This window comes from Cucurbitaria berberidis, assembly GCF_010015615.1.
Source record: "Cucurbitaria berberidis CBS 394.84 unplaced genomic scaffold K460scaffold_6, whole genome shotgun sequence".
NCBI classification, from domain to species: Eukaryota; Fungi; Ascomycota; class Dothideomycetes; order Pleosporales; family Cucurbitariaceae; genus Cucurbitaria; species Cucurbitaria berberidis.
Window position 1 is genome coordinate 707,884 of NW_024468940.1, and position 18,176 is coordinate 726,059.

At 52.6% G+C, this 18,176-nt stretch overlaps 7 protein-coding genes across 7 annotated transcripts; 2 read left to right on the forward strand and 5 right to left on the reverse strand.

Annotated features, from left to right (window-relative positions):
* Positions 1–60: 60 nt before the first annotated feature.
* Positions 61–1,399, reverse strand: K460DRAFT_193870 (uncharacterized protein). Its single transcript, XM_040927139.1, has 3 exons — positions 942–1,399; positions 382–873; positions 61–282 (listed from the first exon to the last, which is right to left on the reverse strand). The coding sequence occupies exons 1-3, from the start codon at positions 1,146–1,148 to the stop codon at positions 190–192; spliced, it is 792 nt and encodes a 263-aa protein (XP_040783438.1). The 5' UTR covers positions 1,149–1,399; the 3' UTR covers positions 61–189.
* A 448-nt stretch (positions 1,400–1,847) lies between these two features.
* K460DRAFT_359426 (uncharacterized protein) lies at positions 1,848–2,162 on the forward strand (the record flags this gene model as incomplete). Its single annotated transcript, XM_040932194.1, has 1 exon — positions 1,848–2,162. The coding sequence occupies one exon, from the start codon at positions 1,848–1,850 to the stop codon at positions 2,160–2,162; it is 315 nt and encodes a 104-aa protein (XP_040783439.1).
* Positions 2,163–6,842: 4,680 nt separating this feature from the next.
* Positions 6,843–7,350, reverse strand: K460DRAFT_193891 (uncharacterized protein). The gene has a single exon (XM_040927140.1). It carries the CDS (start codon positions 7,234–7,236, stop codon positions 6,934–6,936), a length of 303 nt encoding a protein of 100 aa, XP_040783440.1. The 5' UTR covers positions 7,237–7,350; the 3' UTR covers positions 6,843–6,933.
* A 1,805-nt stretch (positions 7,351–9,155) lies between these two features.
* K460DRAFT_193910 (uncharacterized protein) lies at positions 9,156–9,813 on the reverse strand. Its single transcript, XM_040927141.1, has one exon. The coding sequence runs from the start codon at positions 9,622–9,624 to the stop codon at positions 9,265–9,267; it is 360 nt and encodes a 119-aa protein (XP_040783441.1). The 5' UTR covers positions 9,625–9,813; the 3' UTR covers positions 9,156–9,264.
* Positions 9,814–11,814: 2,001 nt separating this feature from the next.
* Positions 11,815–14,481, reverse strand: K460DRAFT_359427 (NMDA receptor-regulated protein 1; the record flags this gene model as incomplete). The annotated part of the gene is made up of 4 exons (XM_040932195.1): positions 11,815–12,173; positions 12,222–12,320; positions 12,385–14,352; positions 14,400–14,481. 4 exons carry the CDS (start codon positions 14,479–14,481, stop codon positions 11,815–11,817), a joined length of 2,508 nt encoding a protein of 835 aa, XP_040783442.1.
* Positions 14,482–14,663: 182 nt separating this feature from the next.
* Positions 14,664–16,643, reverse strand: K460DRAFT_193915 (uncharacterized protein). The gene is made up of 5 exons (XM_040927142.1): positions 16,424–16,643; positions 16,284–16,370; positions 15,762–16,226; positions 15,680–15,711; positions 14,664–15,634 (listed from the first exon to the last, which is right to left on the reverse strand). Exons 1-5 carry the CDS (start codon positions 16,430–16,432, stop codon positions 15,010–15,012), a joined length of 1,218 nt encoding a protein of 405 aa, XP_040783443.1. The 5' UTR covers positions 16,433–16,643; the 3' UTR covers positions 14,664–15,009.
* A 249-nt stretch (positions 16,644–16,892) lies between these two features.
* Positions 16,893–18,148, forward strand: K460DRAFT_295460 (Arginase/deacetylase; the record flags this gene model as incomplete). The annotated part of the gene is made up of 2 exons (XM_040929562.1): positions 16,893–17,021; positions 17,069–18,148. The coding sequence occupies 2 exons, from the start codon at positions 16,893–16,895 to the stop codon at positions 18,146–18,148; spliced, it is 1,209 nt and encodes a 402-aa protein (XP_040783444.1).
* Between the last annotated feature and the right edge of the window lie 28 nt (positions 18,149–18,176).

Consider the following 18,176-nt stretch of genomic DNA (forward strand, 5'->3'; position numbering starts at 1 on the left):
CCGGCCTCCCAAGGGAAACATGAAAGAGACGCCCAAAACACCCATTCTCCAAGGCATGGCCAAGCGAGGGACCTTTATCCAAACAAGCCATCGCTGAAATGCAGTGTACACAAAAAAGATAAATACAAAAAGGTAGAGACGGTGCCTCTGAGAGAAGAGAATGATAGTTGGCTCACGACAGCAGCTCCTTCACATCAAGTGGATGGGATGAAGAGGAGGTGTTCGTGGCATGGAGTTGGGAGTGGTTGGGTAGCACATGTCGGAGTGTTCGAGTGGTGGCGTCTACCGGAGGTTTGTCAGCGGTTGCTCGTCGAAGAAGCAGCAGCGGGTGCAAGAGGAGGACGCTTAGGCGTAGTAGGGCTGGCGAGCGGGGAGCCTTACATGTGCGCCTGAGTCTGCGTAGGCATGTGGTGGGGGGATATCGATTCCGCCGATTGCTGCGTAGCCAACGCCAAAGGGGCTGATGTCCTCATCGGCGTAGTACTCACTCTTCATGCTGGGCACGAGGCTCGGCAGAGTAGTGGGGTAGGTCGAGGAGAGCGGTGGAAGATAGGCGTAGCTCGGCATCTCTGGGGTGAGGGTAGTCGGTATTGTATGGTAGGGCGAGTTCGAGTAGGGCATTGAGTAGGCTACCGCGTCTGGAGCGGGATAGGCTGTGGAATACGAGGCTACGGAGAAGGGAGGTGGGCTGGTGGAGAGCTGTCGCGTGTACTGGTGCGAGAACATGCGATCCATGCGATCCTCAGCCGGCGGGGTGGTGTACGAGGATTCCGAAGACGACGGAGAGGGGAATTCCTGGCGCGGCGATCTTTGTGGCGGCTGCAGCTCGGCGGGCTTTTGTTCAGGTGAAGCTGAGCTGGAGGCAGCACGACGCTCCTAGGACCCAATTAGTATCGCGTTGCGAGCTATACGAAGCCACGGGTACCACGGGAGAAACTCACCAAGTCTTCGAGCCTCTTCTTGAGCTTCTTGCGGTAGTTGCGCTGAGCAATGCGGTTTTGTATCCGTCGGCGCTCTGCGAGGTCTGAGATCTTGGTCCAGTCTTCATTGGGGTTGGCAGATGCTGAGAAGGCTGACGAAGTGCCCGAGTATCTGGTGGTGGTGGGTGCCGCAGTGGCATACTGCTGGTAGCCCGCGTGTCTATGCATGTTGCAAGAGGAAGTGTGAAGCTGGGTCAGTGACTGTTTGGAAGCAGCCACGAAGGAAGGGAAGGGATGGATATAGAGTGGGATATCTGGCTAGCAGTGGGATGAAGAGGCTCTCCAGCACTCGGGGATGGCAGTATATTTATCTCGCCCTCTTCAGCGTCCGCAGTCAGTCGTTCAAGTGGAGCACAGACTTGTGCCTAGTGGAGGTCCCCAGCTTCAGGCCCTCGCATGCACCCTGGTCTACCTACGCAGCAGCAGGCTGGAGCATTTCTCAATTTGGTACGATGGAACCCTGCCCTTCACCGACTGCGGCCTCGTAAATTTAGGATGGGCGCTAGCACAAGGCTCGCAGCGGGCCACTGAGCGTTGGGCGCGTCAAGGCTCAGCGGCCTGCTCAGTGCACGGGAGAGTCGGGACGCCGTACGCATGGGTGTGTATTGTATCGCCCGGGGTGAAAGTACTCTATTAACGAGCGGTGACTTCCCCCCTGCCCTGCACCTCCATGATTGCAGACAGCCCTATGACTCTTGGCTTGTCCTGTCGGACCCGGCTCAGTCCCTATGTCCGTGCCTGCGATGCGGACCTGCTTGCTCATCCGCCATACCATCACGCGTTGCTCCCGTGCGAAGCTCGCTGGGCCGGGCGGACGAGAGAGCGAGAGAGCGACTTGTCGTCCTGCGTCCCTCCCCACCACGCCGCATGCCTGGCTCGCCTTGGGGGCCAAAAGGCTGCGTGCGAGTGCTCTCTCTCTCTCTCTCTCTTGCTCTGCTGCTGGGTAAATTGGGCCTGCCAGCGAGCGGCCGCGCCCCACACGCCGTCGCCCTGGGCGGTCGGTGTTGGTGGTGGTGGGCGAAACCTCGCGACTCTCTGCTGGAGCAACAACAGTGGCCCGGCTCGCACGAGATCGTCGCCGTCGTCCAGCCCTCGCGGCCATTGGCTGTTCCCCGCCGCGTCGTCGTGCATGCGCAACTTCACAGAGGCCTTGCACACCGCGACTCGTCGGAGCGTGGATGACGCGGTGGAATCCAAATCCCTAGCGTGGGACACGGTTGGCGACGACGACAGTTGCCAGCTGCGCGCAGAGACGGCATCCTCGTCTCCACCAACCCTCCCCCCAAGAACAGCAAGACTACGGGTTGGGAGACGGGCAGAACACCATATCCTGCATCCGGCTTAGCCTCCCCAGCAGCAACCCGGCCGCCGATGCTTTTAGTCTGCTTGGTCAGGCGGGTACCTAAGTAAAGTATGTGGACGCCTTATTATTATTCTTCTCCTCTGGAACCAGCCAGCCGTTATTTCCGATGCCCGTGCACGCCCCTCGCTGAGCCCTAGCGAGCTTCGTCAAACAAGCCTCTCACACTGCCAGCAGCCCTACGCACTGTTCCTACGCTCTTCCGCAGCCGCATCAGCACCTTACTGCAGAGTCGGTGAGGGCACCGCCCATATGGTGCATGGTGGCAGTCAGCCCAAAGCTTGTCCACGCCTGCCCTTCACCAACCACGCGAGAACAACCAATTACCGATGCAGTTGATTCATCTCGAGCACCCCTACTTGGTCTGCCTGCCTGTCTGCCGTTGGTTCATCTGCTGTAGCGTTTTACATTGCGGGAGCAGCGTTGCAATCTCTCAACGGCGCGCCCTACGCCCTGGCGGTGGAGGCTCGTCGGACGAGTAGTCTCCGGGCTGCGCCAACACCAAGCCACGGGTGGGGAGCGAGGAAGGATACCGCAATGGACAAACACCACGAACCCGGAACCTTTTTGGAGATTATACTCTCCAGTCGATCATGGCCCACTCGAACCCGTCATCGCTAAAGGTATTGGAGTGTGTTCATGCTATTGCTAGGCTCTCACTGACCACCATCTGCCGCTGCTAGGGGTATATGCTTGTTCTAAACTCATCTGCTATCTATGGCTCCTCCCAGGAGCTCAACCGCTGCATGGCCTCTGCGCACCATTCACACTTGGCGACTCCATTGCGACTTCAGGCTGTTGGCCCGTAGGGCGAAAACAGTGGGCTATCCACGGCTCAGCTGTCTCATCTCTTTGTCGCCCAAGAATAGGTGTCCTCGCCAAGGACTGGCCGTCCCGTTGATCCTCTAGTCGAAGAGGACTTGTCAAGTGCTGTTCCCACTGCGTAGCGCATGGTGATCGCGGGGGCTATTTCACGGGAATAGAAGAAGCCAATCGAGTTGAGACTGGCAGTTTGTATTCTTGCAAGTGGAGACAAACAAGGGAAATGCGCATCTCAAAAAGACCCCGTGTCTCGAGTCCACAAATCTCGGCTATACACCATGGTCGTAACTCAGCTTCTCATAGGGCTGATCATGTCGGCGCTCAGCTGTCCAGCTGTCAGTGGAGAAGTTCGCCTCAAACCCTCAAGCTCCATTCCCCCGCGTCTGAGAGACATGCTCCACTTCGCTATCAGCTGTCCAACAAAGCCTTAATCTATCTGATTCTAGACAATGGCACGACATCTGTAACTGTACAACGCAGCTCATGAGACAGCGGAACCTGCCCACTACGCCTTCTCATTGGAGTTGTCTCATAGACCCAACACGGAACAATTTCGGCTGTACTGGAGACGTGGGAGGGATACAAGCAACCGGTGCCTGTTACCCCGTCTCCGCGTCAGCATCTTGAACCCAGGAGACAGGCTAACGGGGTCAAGGACCGCGATCGTTTCCACGCCTATCTTCTTAGCAAGCAGTAGGTTTCCGCGAACATGGTACCAGGAGCACCATTCCTTCCCATTGCAGTAGTGGACATTTGCATCAGCAATTCAACAACTTGCCATGTTCTAATAAGCATGGTCTAAATTGGTTTCTTTTAGACTTGAAGCCAAAAGGGGTATTGGGGTTGGAGTCGCAATAGCTTACATGCGCCGTGAAACTTTTCGTCGCAACTCCACCCAGCACAGCATGGCTGAATTGCGCCCCTGGGCGGAGTAAGATGAGCACGAATCGTTGTTTGGCTCGCGAAATTCTCGAATTGACTCAGAAGCCATGTAGACCACGTGCATGGCTTTTTTTTTTCAACTCACATCTCCAGTCACACTGGGACACCATGTAGAGTCATCACTGCCATCATCCTCTGTTGAAATTGTTCACCGATCGCTGTTCGGCAATACACTTCTTCAGTAAGACTTGGTCTATGGATACCAAGCGAGCACTGACCACGGGCCCCATACCTTGATCAGCTAACATTAAAGCGTACAAGGTCTAACATTGCACATCGGTTCGAGACCCCATGCTATGATGGAAAACTAGTAGCAACAATGCAATTTACACGACGCACGGCCCAAGCATACGATCGTCCATGGACGCCTGAAACGCATTCTCCACATAGGGATGCCGAAGGCGAGTGTAGGCGGCACAAGTTGCTCCGACACGGTGAGTCTGCAAGGCGGGAGCACCCATGTATCGCCCACAACTGGTTAGAGGCATCTGAGATCCCTGTTACCGAGTTCCTATGGCCAATCACGAGCGGCGGAACGAGGCCAGGACGAATCAGTTTCCTGTTTAGGAGTGCTAAGCGACCATGCCGTCGGGCGTCCCGCGCAGACCTCACCGCCGCTGCTTGCAATACATACTTGAGGGTGAGGGTCTGGCAAAGCATCATGTGACTTCATATGTGCTCCGCAGCATCGGGTGCATTTATTGCGATACCTTGCTTGGTGGGGACCCTCTCGGCCGTGTTTACTTCCCAAAAGAGCAGGAGCGCGGTACTCTAGTGAGGGGGTGCAAAAACGCCTACCTGAGTGCATTCTTTACAACAAACACCAAAATATCCTGATCGGTCCTACTCATGTTGTCTAGTCCCCAAGTCTGCCTATCCATCTTCGAGAAATGAAAGTCGAAATATAGCCGCCGTGCAATTGCTGAAACGCTGCCTCTTCCAAATTTATCGCCATCATTCACAAGCTAGAGAAGGCCGTCGAGAGTGGCCATGTCAACATGGGAAGGGGCGCTGCCTATTTTTAGCGGCCACGCGCCAAGTAGGGCCACGAGCCTGACAACAGCATCCCCCACCCCTCTTCACAGCCCTACAGCCCTACGACGCACACCACCCAGCCATTCATCACCATCATTGGCCTGCTCGTAGACCACCAGCAGGCATGCGACGCGTGAACCCCTCTTTGTGTACCTCGAGATGATCCTGATGGCGTGTCTTGTAGTACCCAAACAAGGTCCAACGAGAACTGCCGTTCACCGAGTACACCGGTTCTTTGCTGGAGGGTGTCTCTGTATCAATCATGTGTCCCTTGTCTCCAAACAAAACCGTTGCACAGTGCTCACCGACCAACTGGGGGCATAACCGGTCGCAGGGGCTTGACCAGAGCGCTGGGAGCGCCGTGTACCATTCATGTTTCTTGTTGAACTTGATTTCGAGAGAGAATTATTTCAAAAACAGACTTTCAACCGATAACCCCGCGTTAGTCGCGCGTCGTGCACTCTCGAGCCATGCTCGCTTCGACTGTTGTTGCTATATATCTAAGCGCCCATGTAATTATCCAGCCCAGCGTTCACCGATGAGCCCGCTGGCCGCCTTGCACACAGACATAATGCACAGCACATGCATGGGCGTGTCAGGCCTCGTGGCAGCTCTGGCAGGTCTCGGCCTTCCGCGGTATCGTGTAACCATCGGAGCGAGCGCTGGTTTTTCGTCATCGTGCAGCGCAAGGCAGACTTTCCCATGGTCCTTTCTGGCGTTTGAAGGGTCGTGATCAGCCGCAATGCGCCGTTTCAGGACTGTACAACTGTTCGAGACACTCTCAATCAATGAGGAGCTGCAGTTGCGACTACGCCCTACATACCCTATACAGCAAGCAACTCGCGATCTCACCCCTCAAATATGAGCTGCGTGCGCGAAATCGCCCGAAGTCGAGCCACGAGTCCCCAAACTGGGACATGAGTCGGTAAGCGGCCGTTGCGCCTTCAATGGCGTTAGTTGCCAAGAAGGAGACTTTCCCCTTAACGACTTTCTGAGGCTATTTTAGCGGGAACGGTTGGATCCTCGTCGAATCCTTTCAAGCCCCTCTTTACGCCAGCCGTCGTCGAAGCGCCGGGGCGTAAAGCTGAGCCACGGTGCGCATGATTCGCGCCGACCCCTTCGAAAATAACCCAAATTTGCTAGCTATAGCACAATATACCTTGCTAAATGAGTTTGGAATCTTCATGTCTGAGTTTTGACATTCGGAATCGACAGCTGAGTGGAGGGGGTCGCTGCGCCCTTTGCAGAACTAGCCCTCTTGAGGGCGCATTTTTTTTTAAAAAAAAAAGCGGAGACGGCCTGGCGATGCCGACTACTAACATCAATAGATGCCGATAGCTTGCGTCGGTAAGCCGTCTTTTTCAAGTAAGCTACTTTGACGACTTGACACTCTTGCAGCTAGTAGTAACAGCCATAGCAGGTATACCCCACCCTTCAACATCTCAAGCCCCGCTTCTCAACCGCCTCGCTACGGCTTCACCGTTGAATGCCAACATACAGCAGCCTTGAAGAAAAAGCCTCTCTATTGCTGATGGCTCCCCACTCATCCACCATACTACCGATACCAGAGAGCCGGCACAACCCATCTCCAGCACCCTTCCCGATTTGCATCAAAGTGCCTCACATCCTCGATCTTGAGTCGGGCGTCGGACCAACCATGCGCCCCTCCATCCCCATGAAATCAGCTCGCAGATGCAGTCCGGGGGAACTCCAAGCAACGCAAAACACAAACGGACGAAAAGCAACCTGATAGGGAAGGTGCTCCGTTAATGGAGATAACGGAAACGCCACCGTTCAGCCCTTTTGCTGCAGCCCTACGTGTTTGAGCGAATTATTCAGCACACGTTTTCGTCTCAGGCGATAATCTCGCGGCGCTGCTTCCGTTGTCTTTCTGCAAGTCGTGAGTGGATCGATGGGTCGTAGGGCTGAGAAGGGCAGGTTGCTGAACGAGGCTGCTGTGCAGATGGACCTGTGAAGTTGTGACAAGGCAGTCTTTGCAGCAGTCATACTTTGGCTACACCGTTCAGCTGCTCCGTTCAACTCCTGGGTTGCCTCTAAGGATGTTGTCTCGAAGTTAGCTCTTACCTCGAAACGCATCTACATATTACCTCTCGATGCACTACAAGCTTAAGGGCCACTGGCGTCTGGCTTTAGGACGTGCAAGTACACTTCTTGTTCCGTACTCTCCGATATGTGAACTTGCTATCCCACCTATTGGAGAGGTTCCAGTCTCCATGTCCTCTTGCTCCCGTTCGTTCGTCCGTCTTGAGGACCCGATGTAGATTTGAAAGCAACAGGGTCCTATCTACCAAACAATCACCCACCTAACCAGGCCAATTCTCCTGTCGATTTCTAATCAACCCGTTCTGTACTTGTATGCAGAATCGTGGTTGAATACTAAACATGTCGATCGCTGAGTAACCACCACCCACATACCCCGCGTCTCCGGATGGGCCGATATGGACCAAAGACTCGGATCCCCGGTGGCTGTCACCTTCGAACAGGACCACGATTTCTAACCTGTGCAAAATGACACCAGATAACTTGTCTCTTCCCACCAAGGATAGCCTCGGCATGTTACCTTTAGCTCGACTTTGCTAGTAGGGCGCCAGGCCTCCAATGCAATGTAACAACAACATATCATTATCGAAACAGGGCCAATTACATATCTTTCCTTTGCATGTCGATGTACAAGTCATATTCACAGGTCGCAGCAAAAGCGGGGAACATACAATCATGCCATATAAGCATTCATCATTATAGCATTACTAATCTGGCATTATGTCGCGAGGTTGGACATTCACACTTGAAGCTCCGAGGTTTGGAAAGAATTCAGCGGCCACCCGCGACTGTTCATCCACCTATCTTAGTTTTGCGAATATCACGATACGGTTACCCGCACGAACAGGCGTCATTTGGAATCTTCGTACTAAAATGGTATAGCTTCATGCGAGAACTGGTGGCCTCGCATTGATCACGTGCAGCTGGAGGGAGCAGCGGAGTTCCGCCCGGCGCGCGGCAAGAGGCTGGTGATAGGATGCATAGTGGCTCAGGCATCCTCCCACGAGCTAACCGTAGCTCGTTCTTGCCCCCGCAGCCCTTGTGTGAATACAATCTATTCTTGGGATGAATAATCAGGCCCCCGATGGACGCCTCGCAGGCGTCGAATGCACTCGCAAGCCTAGCTTGACCACGCCAGCCGCACTCCGAAACATGAAAGCTCTCGTCGCATTTCAATTCGCAATCACTCCTTTCAAAGTCCACATGGATACCATCTTGGGTAATTAGTGGGCTAGAACGACAAAACCACTCTAATAAAACTAAAGCTTTGGCGACAAGTCTAGCACCGGCAACTATTTGCGCCGCTAAATACGTTACTCTCCCACTGTTCGTTGTTCGCTGCCTACCGCAGCTGCTCGGTTAATTTCCGAATGCCGCATTTTAGCAACATGTGAACTGACAAAGTCATATCAAACATAATCATAGAGCGCTCGAGCCTAGGGGTCATTAATTGCAAGTCAACCGTAGCCATAGTTCGCGCGGGGTTGACAGAGTCAGCCTTGCGTAGACTCTAATTCAAAGTGGATCGCGCACGACCAGTACATGGGAACAACATACAAGCTGGCCAACAGGAACAACTCGCAGCGCCTTCCTAATTAAGTAATCGGACATACCGGAGCTGGGTATCGATCTTTTCGGTTCGCAATCTCGCTATCATGGCCAAGGATTAAAGTCGTCGTGTCGCAGGCAGAATTCAATGATGTATGTGATGGCCAGGAGAGTGCACGACAACGTCACCTTCGTAAGCAAGCCTCTTCTACCCCAGATTCTCCCTGTCAGCACTCAACTTCGCCAAGCATCTGACGTGGAAACTCCACAAGCGGCCCTTTGCACAAGGGCTTACTGATACGAAGAGGCTCGTCTTAGGGCTGAAGGTACCTCCACGCGGGGTGAGCAGTTTACATCCTTCCGAGTACAGTATATGTATATTCGCTCCAACATGTTAACAGAGGACTTGAGCACAGAGCTGGTGACCCTCGAGGATGGCCCGGCACTATCAACGACCTCGCCTACCCCTGCGCAACCCCTTCTCTGATCGGTCTAGCCATTTCCACTAAACGAAATTCAAAACCTTGTACTATGTACAGAATGGCTGTATTCCAAGGATTGTGATTGCGATTGTGACTTAATTCCGATCGGAGCCGGGTGGATCGATAAGTCCGAAGACCCGACACACGCACAGTCGGCGCGCCGACTCGAACCGGCACACGAAATCATTCGATCAACTGCATGCCATTCACACAAAAGTGGCCCTTTGACCGGCCACGGCCTGCTGCCTGGCAACTTTAACCCTACCTTGGTGCCCGACTTGCTGGAGCGAATGGACGTCGTGATTGATAGGGCTGAGCTGTGCGACTGCGTCGTCTGTTGTTGGGGGCCAGAATACACAACGCAACCTGGACCAATTGGAGACATTGGAGACATTTGCCGTTGGCGAAGAGATGGGCGACTCGTAATGGGGTTGTTCGGTGTCCGGCCATGGTGTTTGCGTGTATGTGTGCTACTACTACTGCGATAGGTCTGGCCTGTTTACTCCTCACCACCCTACGCCTCATTAGACACACGTCGAGTTAGTATGCCATCACACCCTTTCTCAAGCAAAATGAAGCACCTTTGCAAGCTACGTTTTGTGCTTGTCGTCATTGCGTAACACGCGAAACTCCATAGCCTCTCTGAATCCACTTGTTCCCACTTGTTTCGATCCTTCCGGGACCTCGCTGAATCCTTCTCCAAGAAATTCCTCTTCAAGCTATTATAAATGCCCCCCAGGATGCTCGCACTCGTATAACACAATGATTGCACACTAGAGGCATGACGGGAAATACTCGCGACATGTAAAATTAAAATGAGCAACGACTCGTTCTTGTTTTCTGGCCAAGCGGGTTAATTTGCACAGCAATACGCCCCCAACGCCTTTGCCGAGAAACAACACCCGCATATCGCCATCCACGTTTCCTCGTGTTTCATCTCGTTACTATGTACGATGGCCACGTTTACATTGCAGACTCAGGGACCGTATTCGCATCCCGAGAACCCCGTAGCTGGTACAGAAAGGTCCCCAAAACGCACAACCTTGGCGGTAAAAGGTGGAACGTGAATGCCATTTCCACAGACCACCCACCACTTTTCTCTATCCCGAACTAATCCGTGAACCGTATTCGGCCCCCGGACCAACCCTTCCTCCCCGCGCCCCAAGAACCCAATCCCGATCGACAACTAATTAGCTCGATATTTCGCAAATTTGTTTCTTTTACGCCCCGGCGCCTAGACACAGTGTGACATGCAGGGCGGTGCGAAGCGAGACGAACCCTCCCGCGGGGTGGGCATATTGGGGTGGCCTAACATTGCTATATCCGTGAATGAAGCTCATTTACAGACATTCAACACGGCACAGCATAACTAGCTACCTAATTAGCTCATGTAGACTGGAGAGACGTGGACGAGTGGACGGCTTGGTGGCCCATCAGACCTACAAACTGACTAGCTATTGTTCTAGAATCTCACTCCAATGCCCCCTACGGTTATCGTGGGGTCGGTGTAAGGTACGTAAGCAAGTAAAATGGAAAGGGAAAATGCTCCAATAAGTCGCATGAAAGGCTGACTTAGTACTCTTCGGGTCGGCCTTGACGTTGCGCGCCTAAGCTGGACGGCGCAGTGAAACTCCAGTTCTTGACTTTTTATGTGTTGGTGCAGGACGGGGCGTAAGGCCGCTCAGTGCCAGTTCCAACAACACATTTATGCTACGAGGCATTGCTCTGCCCGCTCTTGGCCTTGCACAGCTTGCGAAAACTCGCTACTGCGCGGCCGCTGCGAGGTGTTGGTACGTGGCTGGAAGCCTTGAATCTCTTCTCGTTCTACTTGGATCCCACACTGCAAGATACCCGGAGAGGTGTGGACTAACACTTCTCTCCAAACACCTTGGGACGTATCATCCCTCTGCTGTACCAAATCACAGGACCTCCCAATAGCTGTAGATAGATACAGAGTATCTCCATACCCACTAAGTTGGGTAGCAAGTATCGCAGTGCCTTACGTTGGTATTTAATGACATGCAAGATGCGAGAAGAGCGTTTCCAACGTCTTATTTCCAGTTCATCTGCGCCTAAACTTTCCATTTTCACTCTTGCCCTATTATAACTCCCCCTGGACGTAACTTCATGCCTCTGAACCACCGGCATCCTTCGCTCGCCTGCTCTTTCTACAAGTCGCTCGATCATTGACGTCTATATTTGGGCGGGATAAGGAGTTATCAATCTAGCTGTAGGATGAGGAAAAAGAGCATTCTTACAACGTAGTCTTTTCCAGTTAGCCACAAGACTTAGATTACTGATGCAACACTACCTTTCTAATCGATGAGATGTATAGATATGTACGCAATAAGTTGGTGACCCCATCAATCAAGGAGTAGAGAGAATGTTGTTGTCGAAGTAATTTTATACTAGATGTTGTTATGGCCTATTAATGCGCGACAGATAATCCCTGCGATATGCCATGCCTATCTACCAAAGTTAGATTTCTTCATCACGTACACCACCTGTGCTGTAGTATTTCCTATCGAAACCCATCTATAAAGGGTCTCTTGACATCATTGACTGGGTGTGCGTATCGAACTTCTCACTTCTTAAACACAGTCGCCCCACTCCACCGGCTTGCGGCCTTCGCCCGATAATCGTCTTTAACCTCCTCATCACTCTTCCACTCACTCAAAAGTGCCAACCCGGCTTCCGCCTGCTCAATTGTGACATCCGATAGATCTAGTATCTTCTTCAGGTCCTCTTCGTTCTGGCTCTTCGAGCTGTTATCGAGAAGGTACCGCACATTATATGCGGATTGAAGATGTGATGCACTCTGGGAGTGTTTCTCAAGGAAGTCGTTGTTGAAGGCTTCGAGGTCGGCGTCTGTGGACGGTGTAGTGAACGACTCTTTGATGACTTGGGAGACTTGAGAGGGAAGGGGTTCGGAGAGTTTGCTAACTATGCATTGTTTAGTATTCAATATCCTTAAAATCTTGAATCACGTACTAGCTTGACGGAAGCGCACACTCTGCTCGTGCAGCTTCGGATTCTCAGGTTCAATCTCTTGTGCGGATTGGAGGCACTTCAAAGCGAGTAGGTACTTCTCTGAACATGCGTGTTAGCGAAAGTGTCGCATGATAACCAGACAACGCAAATGATCAAGACTTACCTCTCTTGAGATGGACCTCGAAGCCCACAATCTGAGCCTCAAGATTGAGTGGACTCAGCTCTAGCATGGGCCGTAAGAACCTCAGTGCAGCTTCTAAAGGCTCCTTAGTCTGCAACAGCTTCTCGCCGCTCGGATCGGTGTCTTCTTTCTTAGTCTCTCCATCATCACCCTTTGCGGTAGCTTTCGCTGCAGCGGCCGCTTTCTTCTCAGCCTCAGCTTTTTCAGCCTTTTCTCTCTCCTTCTTCGCCTTCTTTTCTGCCTTCTTCCGTTCGACAGGATCCAGCTTATCCAGATCAGTCTGATCTGCGTTTGATAATCGCGGATTGTCCGCTAGCTTCAAGTAAATCTTCACTGCCTGAACCGCTGCCCGCGTGAAGAATGGGTGGTCGCGGAGGTGGTCTTCCCACCGAACCATGTCGATGTATGCACGGATCTGACCTTTTCGTAATGAAAAGCTGTGGAAGTCGAATTGATCCTCATGCCATACGTCGAAAATATCGGCGATCGCGGTGAACCGCTTGAGAGCAAGGCCCCACTTCTGTTGTCGCACATAGGCCTCGCCATCCTCAATCAAGTACCACATGCATTGCATGTCATGCAGGTCGCCAAGAGGCCCACCTACTGTCTCGTTACGGGTGAATTTGCTCATCGTGTTCAACGCATTCTCATTCTCGTTATTGCGGAGCTGATACTTGGCGCACTTGGTGTTGATGTAACGATCCCTCTCATCGAGCTCTCGCGCGTGGTTAATCGTTTCAGAAGCCTTTTGGACGTCACCAGCATGCTTGTATATCCTTGCCTTGGTCTGGTTATAGTCGACCGACTTTGGATCCTTCTCAAGTAGCCGGTCGATGTACTCGTTGGCCTTCTTGAGATCGCGACTTCGTACGTAGTTGTAGTGTTGCGCTAGGAAGTACAGCACGGATTGCTCGAAACGGTCTGAGGTGTCACCATTTACTTCGCCTTGCGCAGAGCCGTTCGTCTGCTTGTCTGAGGCATATCCGAGTACGAGCTCTTCGATGACCGCCTTTTTCTCAGGGTCGCGATACAGCGACTTGATATTCGGGAAGGTCGAGGGGACGCCCTTGTTCAGCTTCCGTCGCAGGTACTGGTCCACTGCGGTCTTGAAAGCATCACCTTTCAGGAAGTCCAAAGGTATCCGTCTGGCGGCATCGTTGCGTTCGTTCTTGTTCGCATACGACTCGTATAGCTCCTTCAGCTTCTCGATATCTGCGGCATTGGACCGACTCAAGCCAAGCGTCTTCTCTAGCTCGTCGAAATAGGCGCGGTACTCGCTATTCCTGTCCAGAAGCGTTCGGTACGCTTTCTCAGCCTCTTGACTCCTCCCAAGTTTCAACAGGTATTTGGCTCTCAGCTCCAACGCCGCGGTACGATCCAAGCTGTTCCTCACGACTTCGTCTAGATGCTTTAGCGCACGCTCTGTATCCCCAGACTCGGCTATTATCGTGTTCTTGTAGAGGGTGGCTTCGGAATGCTCGAGGTCGGTCTTGGGTGGGGTCTGCTTCAGTGTTTCTTCGTACGTCTTGAGAATGTTCTCTGCCTCGGCGAAGTTTCCTGCGAGATGATATGCCACTGCCAGAGCGGTCCAATTTTGCCGCAATTGTGGCCGCTCCTGCATCATCTTCCGTCTGCTCTCAATGTACCCCTCGTAGTCCCGGATCTGGCATTGGAGTAGAGCGAGGTCGCGAAGGATGTTCAGCGAGTTGGGTTCTATCCGTAGAGCGAACTTGTATGCCTTGATAGCCTCCTCGTAATTCTTGACGGAGCGCCAGAGCAACCCGTAGACGTGCCAGCAAATGTGCGACTTCATGTCGTTTTTGAGTGCGAGCTTGCAGAGAGTGAAGGCTTCGTCTCCCTGGTTCTGCGAGTTGAGGATGAGGGCTTTCATGGCTTGCGTGTCGCCATGGTTGGGGTGTTTGCGCAGAATCTGTTCCGCTGCCTTGAGGCCTTACGGGGTTAGACATGGTAGTAAACGCTATTATTTTGAGACGCACCCTTTTTGTATTGCTTGCCCTCATAGTGTTTGACAAGAGAGCGGAAGAGTGTCTGCTCTTTGCTAGGCAATGGCTGCGGCATGGTGACGGTTCCCACGTACAACTTCCGGTCGGAATCAGATGTTGGGAAGGTCGCTATGAGGCTGGGATGGCGATGATTGAGACGGGAGGAGGGAAAATAAAGAGGTCAGAATATTATTGTAACATGGAGCCGACGGGTGGCTGGTGATGTTTGAGCGCTGCGCGACGTTGCAGTGTGGGGAGCTCTCAAATTCAATATCGGAACATCATGACCGCTAGCGTCCCGCACTCGAATCCTCAAAAGGCACGTGCACTATAACCACCAGCTGAGTCCCACCATCTGCATTACTCTAGTATGAACAGGCAGACACCTCTTGCTGAAACAATGTTCGCTTCGAGCTCATGCAATTTCGGCCAACATTACCAAGTCTTGCGTCAAATATTCTGAGACGCGGTTTCTGTCAAACCAGCACGCCTCAGCAGATCCAAGTACTTGGTTCAACATCAATTATACAAGGCCAGTGGTAATCATCTCCGCCCTCATCCGCATTTCCGCTCATGACAAAACCGCTCAGCCTTTCCGTAATATTCACTTGGAAAGGCGACCAGACCTACGTCTTCCACTTGTGTCCTCGGCTTTAACCTCCGTCTGTAGCTTCCTGTCCTTCTTCGGCGGTTCCTTGGCTGCCGTCTTTTGCTTCTTGGGGGCGGGGGCTTTCTCTGTTATAGTCTCATCCTTGACTTCAACCTTAACGTCCTCCTCTGCCTTCTTACGGCTTCTCTTTGGCTTCGCCGGTGCCTCAATATCTTCTTCTTCCTCCTCTTCCTCCTTGACGGCCTTGGCCTTCCTTTTACTGCTCGTCTTCGGCTTGGTCACCTTTTCTTCGGGCTTCTCATCCTCAGCACTCTCAGAGACATCACCAGCAACAGCTGCCGTCTTCTTCTGTACGCTCGGTACAATAGCTGATGTTCGTCCACCAACTTTCAAAAAGGTGATTTTGTCGCCGTTTGGCAGCTGACTACCGTCCTTCTTGCCCTTGCTCCAACGGTGCTTCATAAGCCAGTCTTTGGGAAAGCGGTCGGCCTCTGCATTGACTCCAACGGCAGTGTCGCAAACGTACATGATAGCGTTATGAAGTCGCTTGATCTGCTCGTCGCTGAATGTGTTGCTGTACTGCTCGGGGTGCAGCCGGGCTTGGTACATGACCTCATCACTGCTTTGGTTAGAGTTGGTTGAGGTATTTCAGGGTTTTACTTACCCAACCCAATTTCCTATGCCTGATATATTGCCCTGAGCATGTTTAGTCTCGGGTCATTGCACGTGTCAATGAGTTTTCAAACCTGATCAAGTAACAGCGCTTTTACAGGCACCTTCTTACTTCTTAATTTCTTACTCAGCCAGTCGACGGTCAAGATGTCCTTGTCTATCACCGGATCTGGGCCATTCTCCTTGAGTGGTGAGGTCTTCCGCATGTCTTCAGCTGCTGCGTCTACCAGCCTGATTCTACCCAATCTCCTGGCGTCGACGAATGCGACTTCACTCTTCGGATCCTCTTTCAACTGTAGCACGAATTTCCAGAACTTTGGCGGCCATACCTCTTCCTGGGGCTTAGCTGGGCGATAGTGTGCTGCTGGATCGTTGCTAAAATTCAACCATCCTGACATACCAAGATGAATCAAAGGGTGCGGAGGGGAGTCCATGACAAGCCAGAAGTATTTGCCTTGTTGGCGGGCATCAACAATCTTCTTTCCGGTGATGGCTTTCTGGAACGCGGATGCTGACGTGCCGACTTTGCCGTAGATGATCTACTTGAGATGTCAGCGTCTCTACAGGGCGTGCACTAGTGAAGCGATTTATCGCACATCATCCTCTTGCGTCTTCACGGCTTCCACCGTCTTGCCCACAGCATGCTTTTTGAGATAGTGCACGATGCGTGCTACTTCAGCGATCTAATGGCAATTAGTCATGGCCATCGTCGCGTCAAATCCCGAGCGCGACTAACCTCAGGCATGGTGCTTTAACGATGCGGATAATATCGTCTCGTGCAAGGTATGGCTTTAAGCGCAGAGCAACGAAGCTTCACGATGGTCGCGATTCGATATTGGAAAATGCCGTGGAGTTTCGACGTGAGGTTCAGCTGAGGAAGAAGTAGGGTCATAGCTTCGAAACGCGGTGTCGCGTCCTCACGGGACGTGCCCGCATAACGTCATTAGTCATTTCCAGCGTAACCTTCATCACTCAACTCTTACTTATATGCCCCTCTGCGTCGTCCAGCATCGACTTGAGATTGTACCAAATGTTGTCTCTACCCACTAGGATGGACTTTCCTTCCTGGGCTGCCCCACAGCGCCGTTGACGGAATGACATGGTAGCTCGATAAGAGTTACATAATGCGCCTACGACGGCACACCGCACAACCTGAGTGTCTCCGCCTCTTCCGCATGCTTCTTTCAACGACCAGCATATTCAATATGCTGTGGTATTGGGGAGCTATATTTGCCATTACGGCTTGCGTGTCGTCACACGCAACCCACCATGATAGCGAAGAACCACTGTCACAGGAGCGTCTCGATGAATTGGAAAGGAAGTGGGGTACTGATGTAAGTCCTTCACGCTATTATGCAAACACAAACTGATGAGAGCTCAGTGGGGCTTCAGTGGCATCTCGACGTTTGCTCATCTGCCTCATACGCGCTGCTTGACCCATCCCGACACAACATACGACATCGCTATACTAGGCGCACCCTTTGACACGGCCGTCTCCTACCGCCCTGGTGCTCGGTTCGGTCCGCGAGCTATACGCGCCGGCTCATCCCGCCAGACCTCTTTCCGCGGCTTCAATCCTCGAGCGAATCTCAACCCGTACACATCATGGGCTACAATCGTGGACTGTGGGGATATACCAATCACACCATTTGACAATGCCCTAGCTCTACGGCAGATGAGCGAGGCTTTCCTAGAACTGGGGAAGAGAAAGCCTACAGAGAAGAGTGCAGGAAGTGGGGTTCAATACCTCAAGATGCCCAAGCTGATCACGCTGGGTGGAGACCATAGCATTGCGCTCCCAACATTGAGGGCATTGAAGAATGTATATGGACAGCCGATCGCAGTCGTTCATTTCGACGCACATCTGGACACTTGGCACCCTGCAAAGTATCCATCTGCTTGGATTGACCCAGAGGACCCGTCAACGCAATCCTTCTTCAATCACGGCAGCATGTTCTGGATCGCGGCAACCGAGGGTCTTATTGCGAACAGTTCGAGCGTACACGCTGGATTGAGGACCAGACTATCGGGCGACGAGCCGGAAGACTACACAGATGACTCACAGCAAGGTTGGATTCGCATTGCAACTGACGATATTGATGATATCGGAGCGAAGGGCATTATCAAGTCGATCATGAACCGTGTAGGCACCGAGACGCCAGTCTACCTCAGCATTGACATCGACGTAATCGATCCAGGACTTGCACCAGGTACAGGAACACCAGAACCGGGTGGTTGGACCACCAGAGAACTTATTAGGATTCTGAGAGGTATCGAGGGCATGAATGTCATTGGAGCTGACATCGTTGAGGTTAGCCCAGCCTACGATGGCTCTGCAGAGACGACTGCCCTCGCCGCCGCGCAGGTTGCATACGAAGTATTGACAAGCATAGTGCGTAAGGGTCTCATTGAACAAGCGAAGATAGTAGCGACAAAGCAAGATACCAAAGACGAGCTATGATCAGCTAGTCGAATTGCTTCCGGCAATC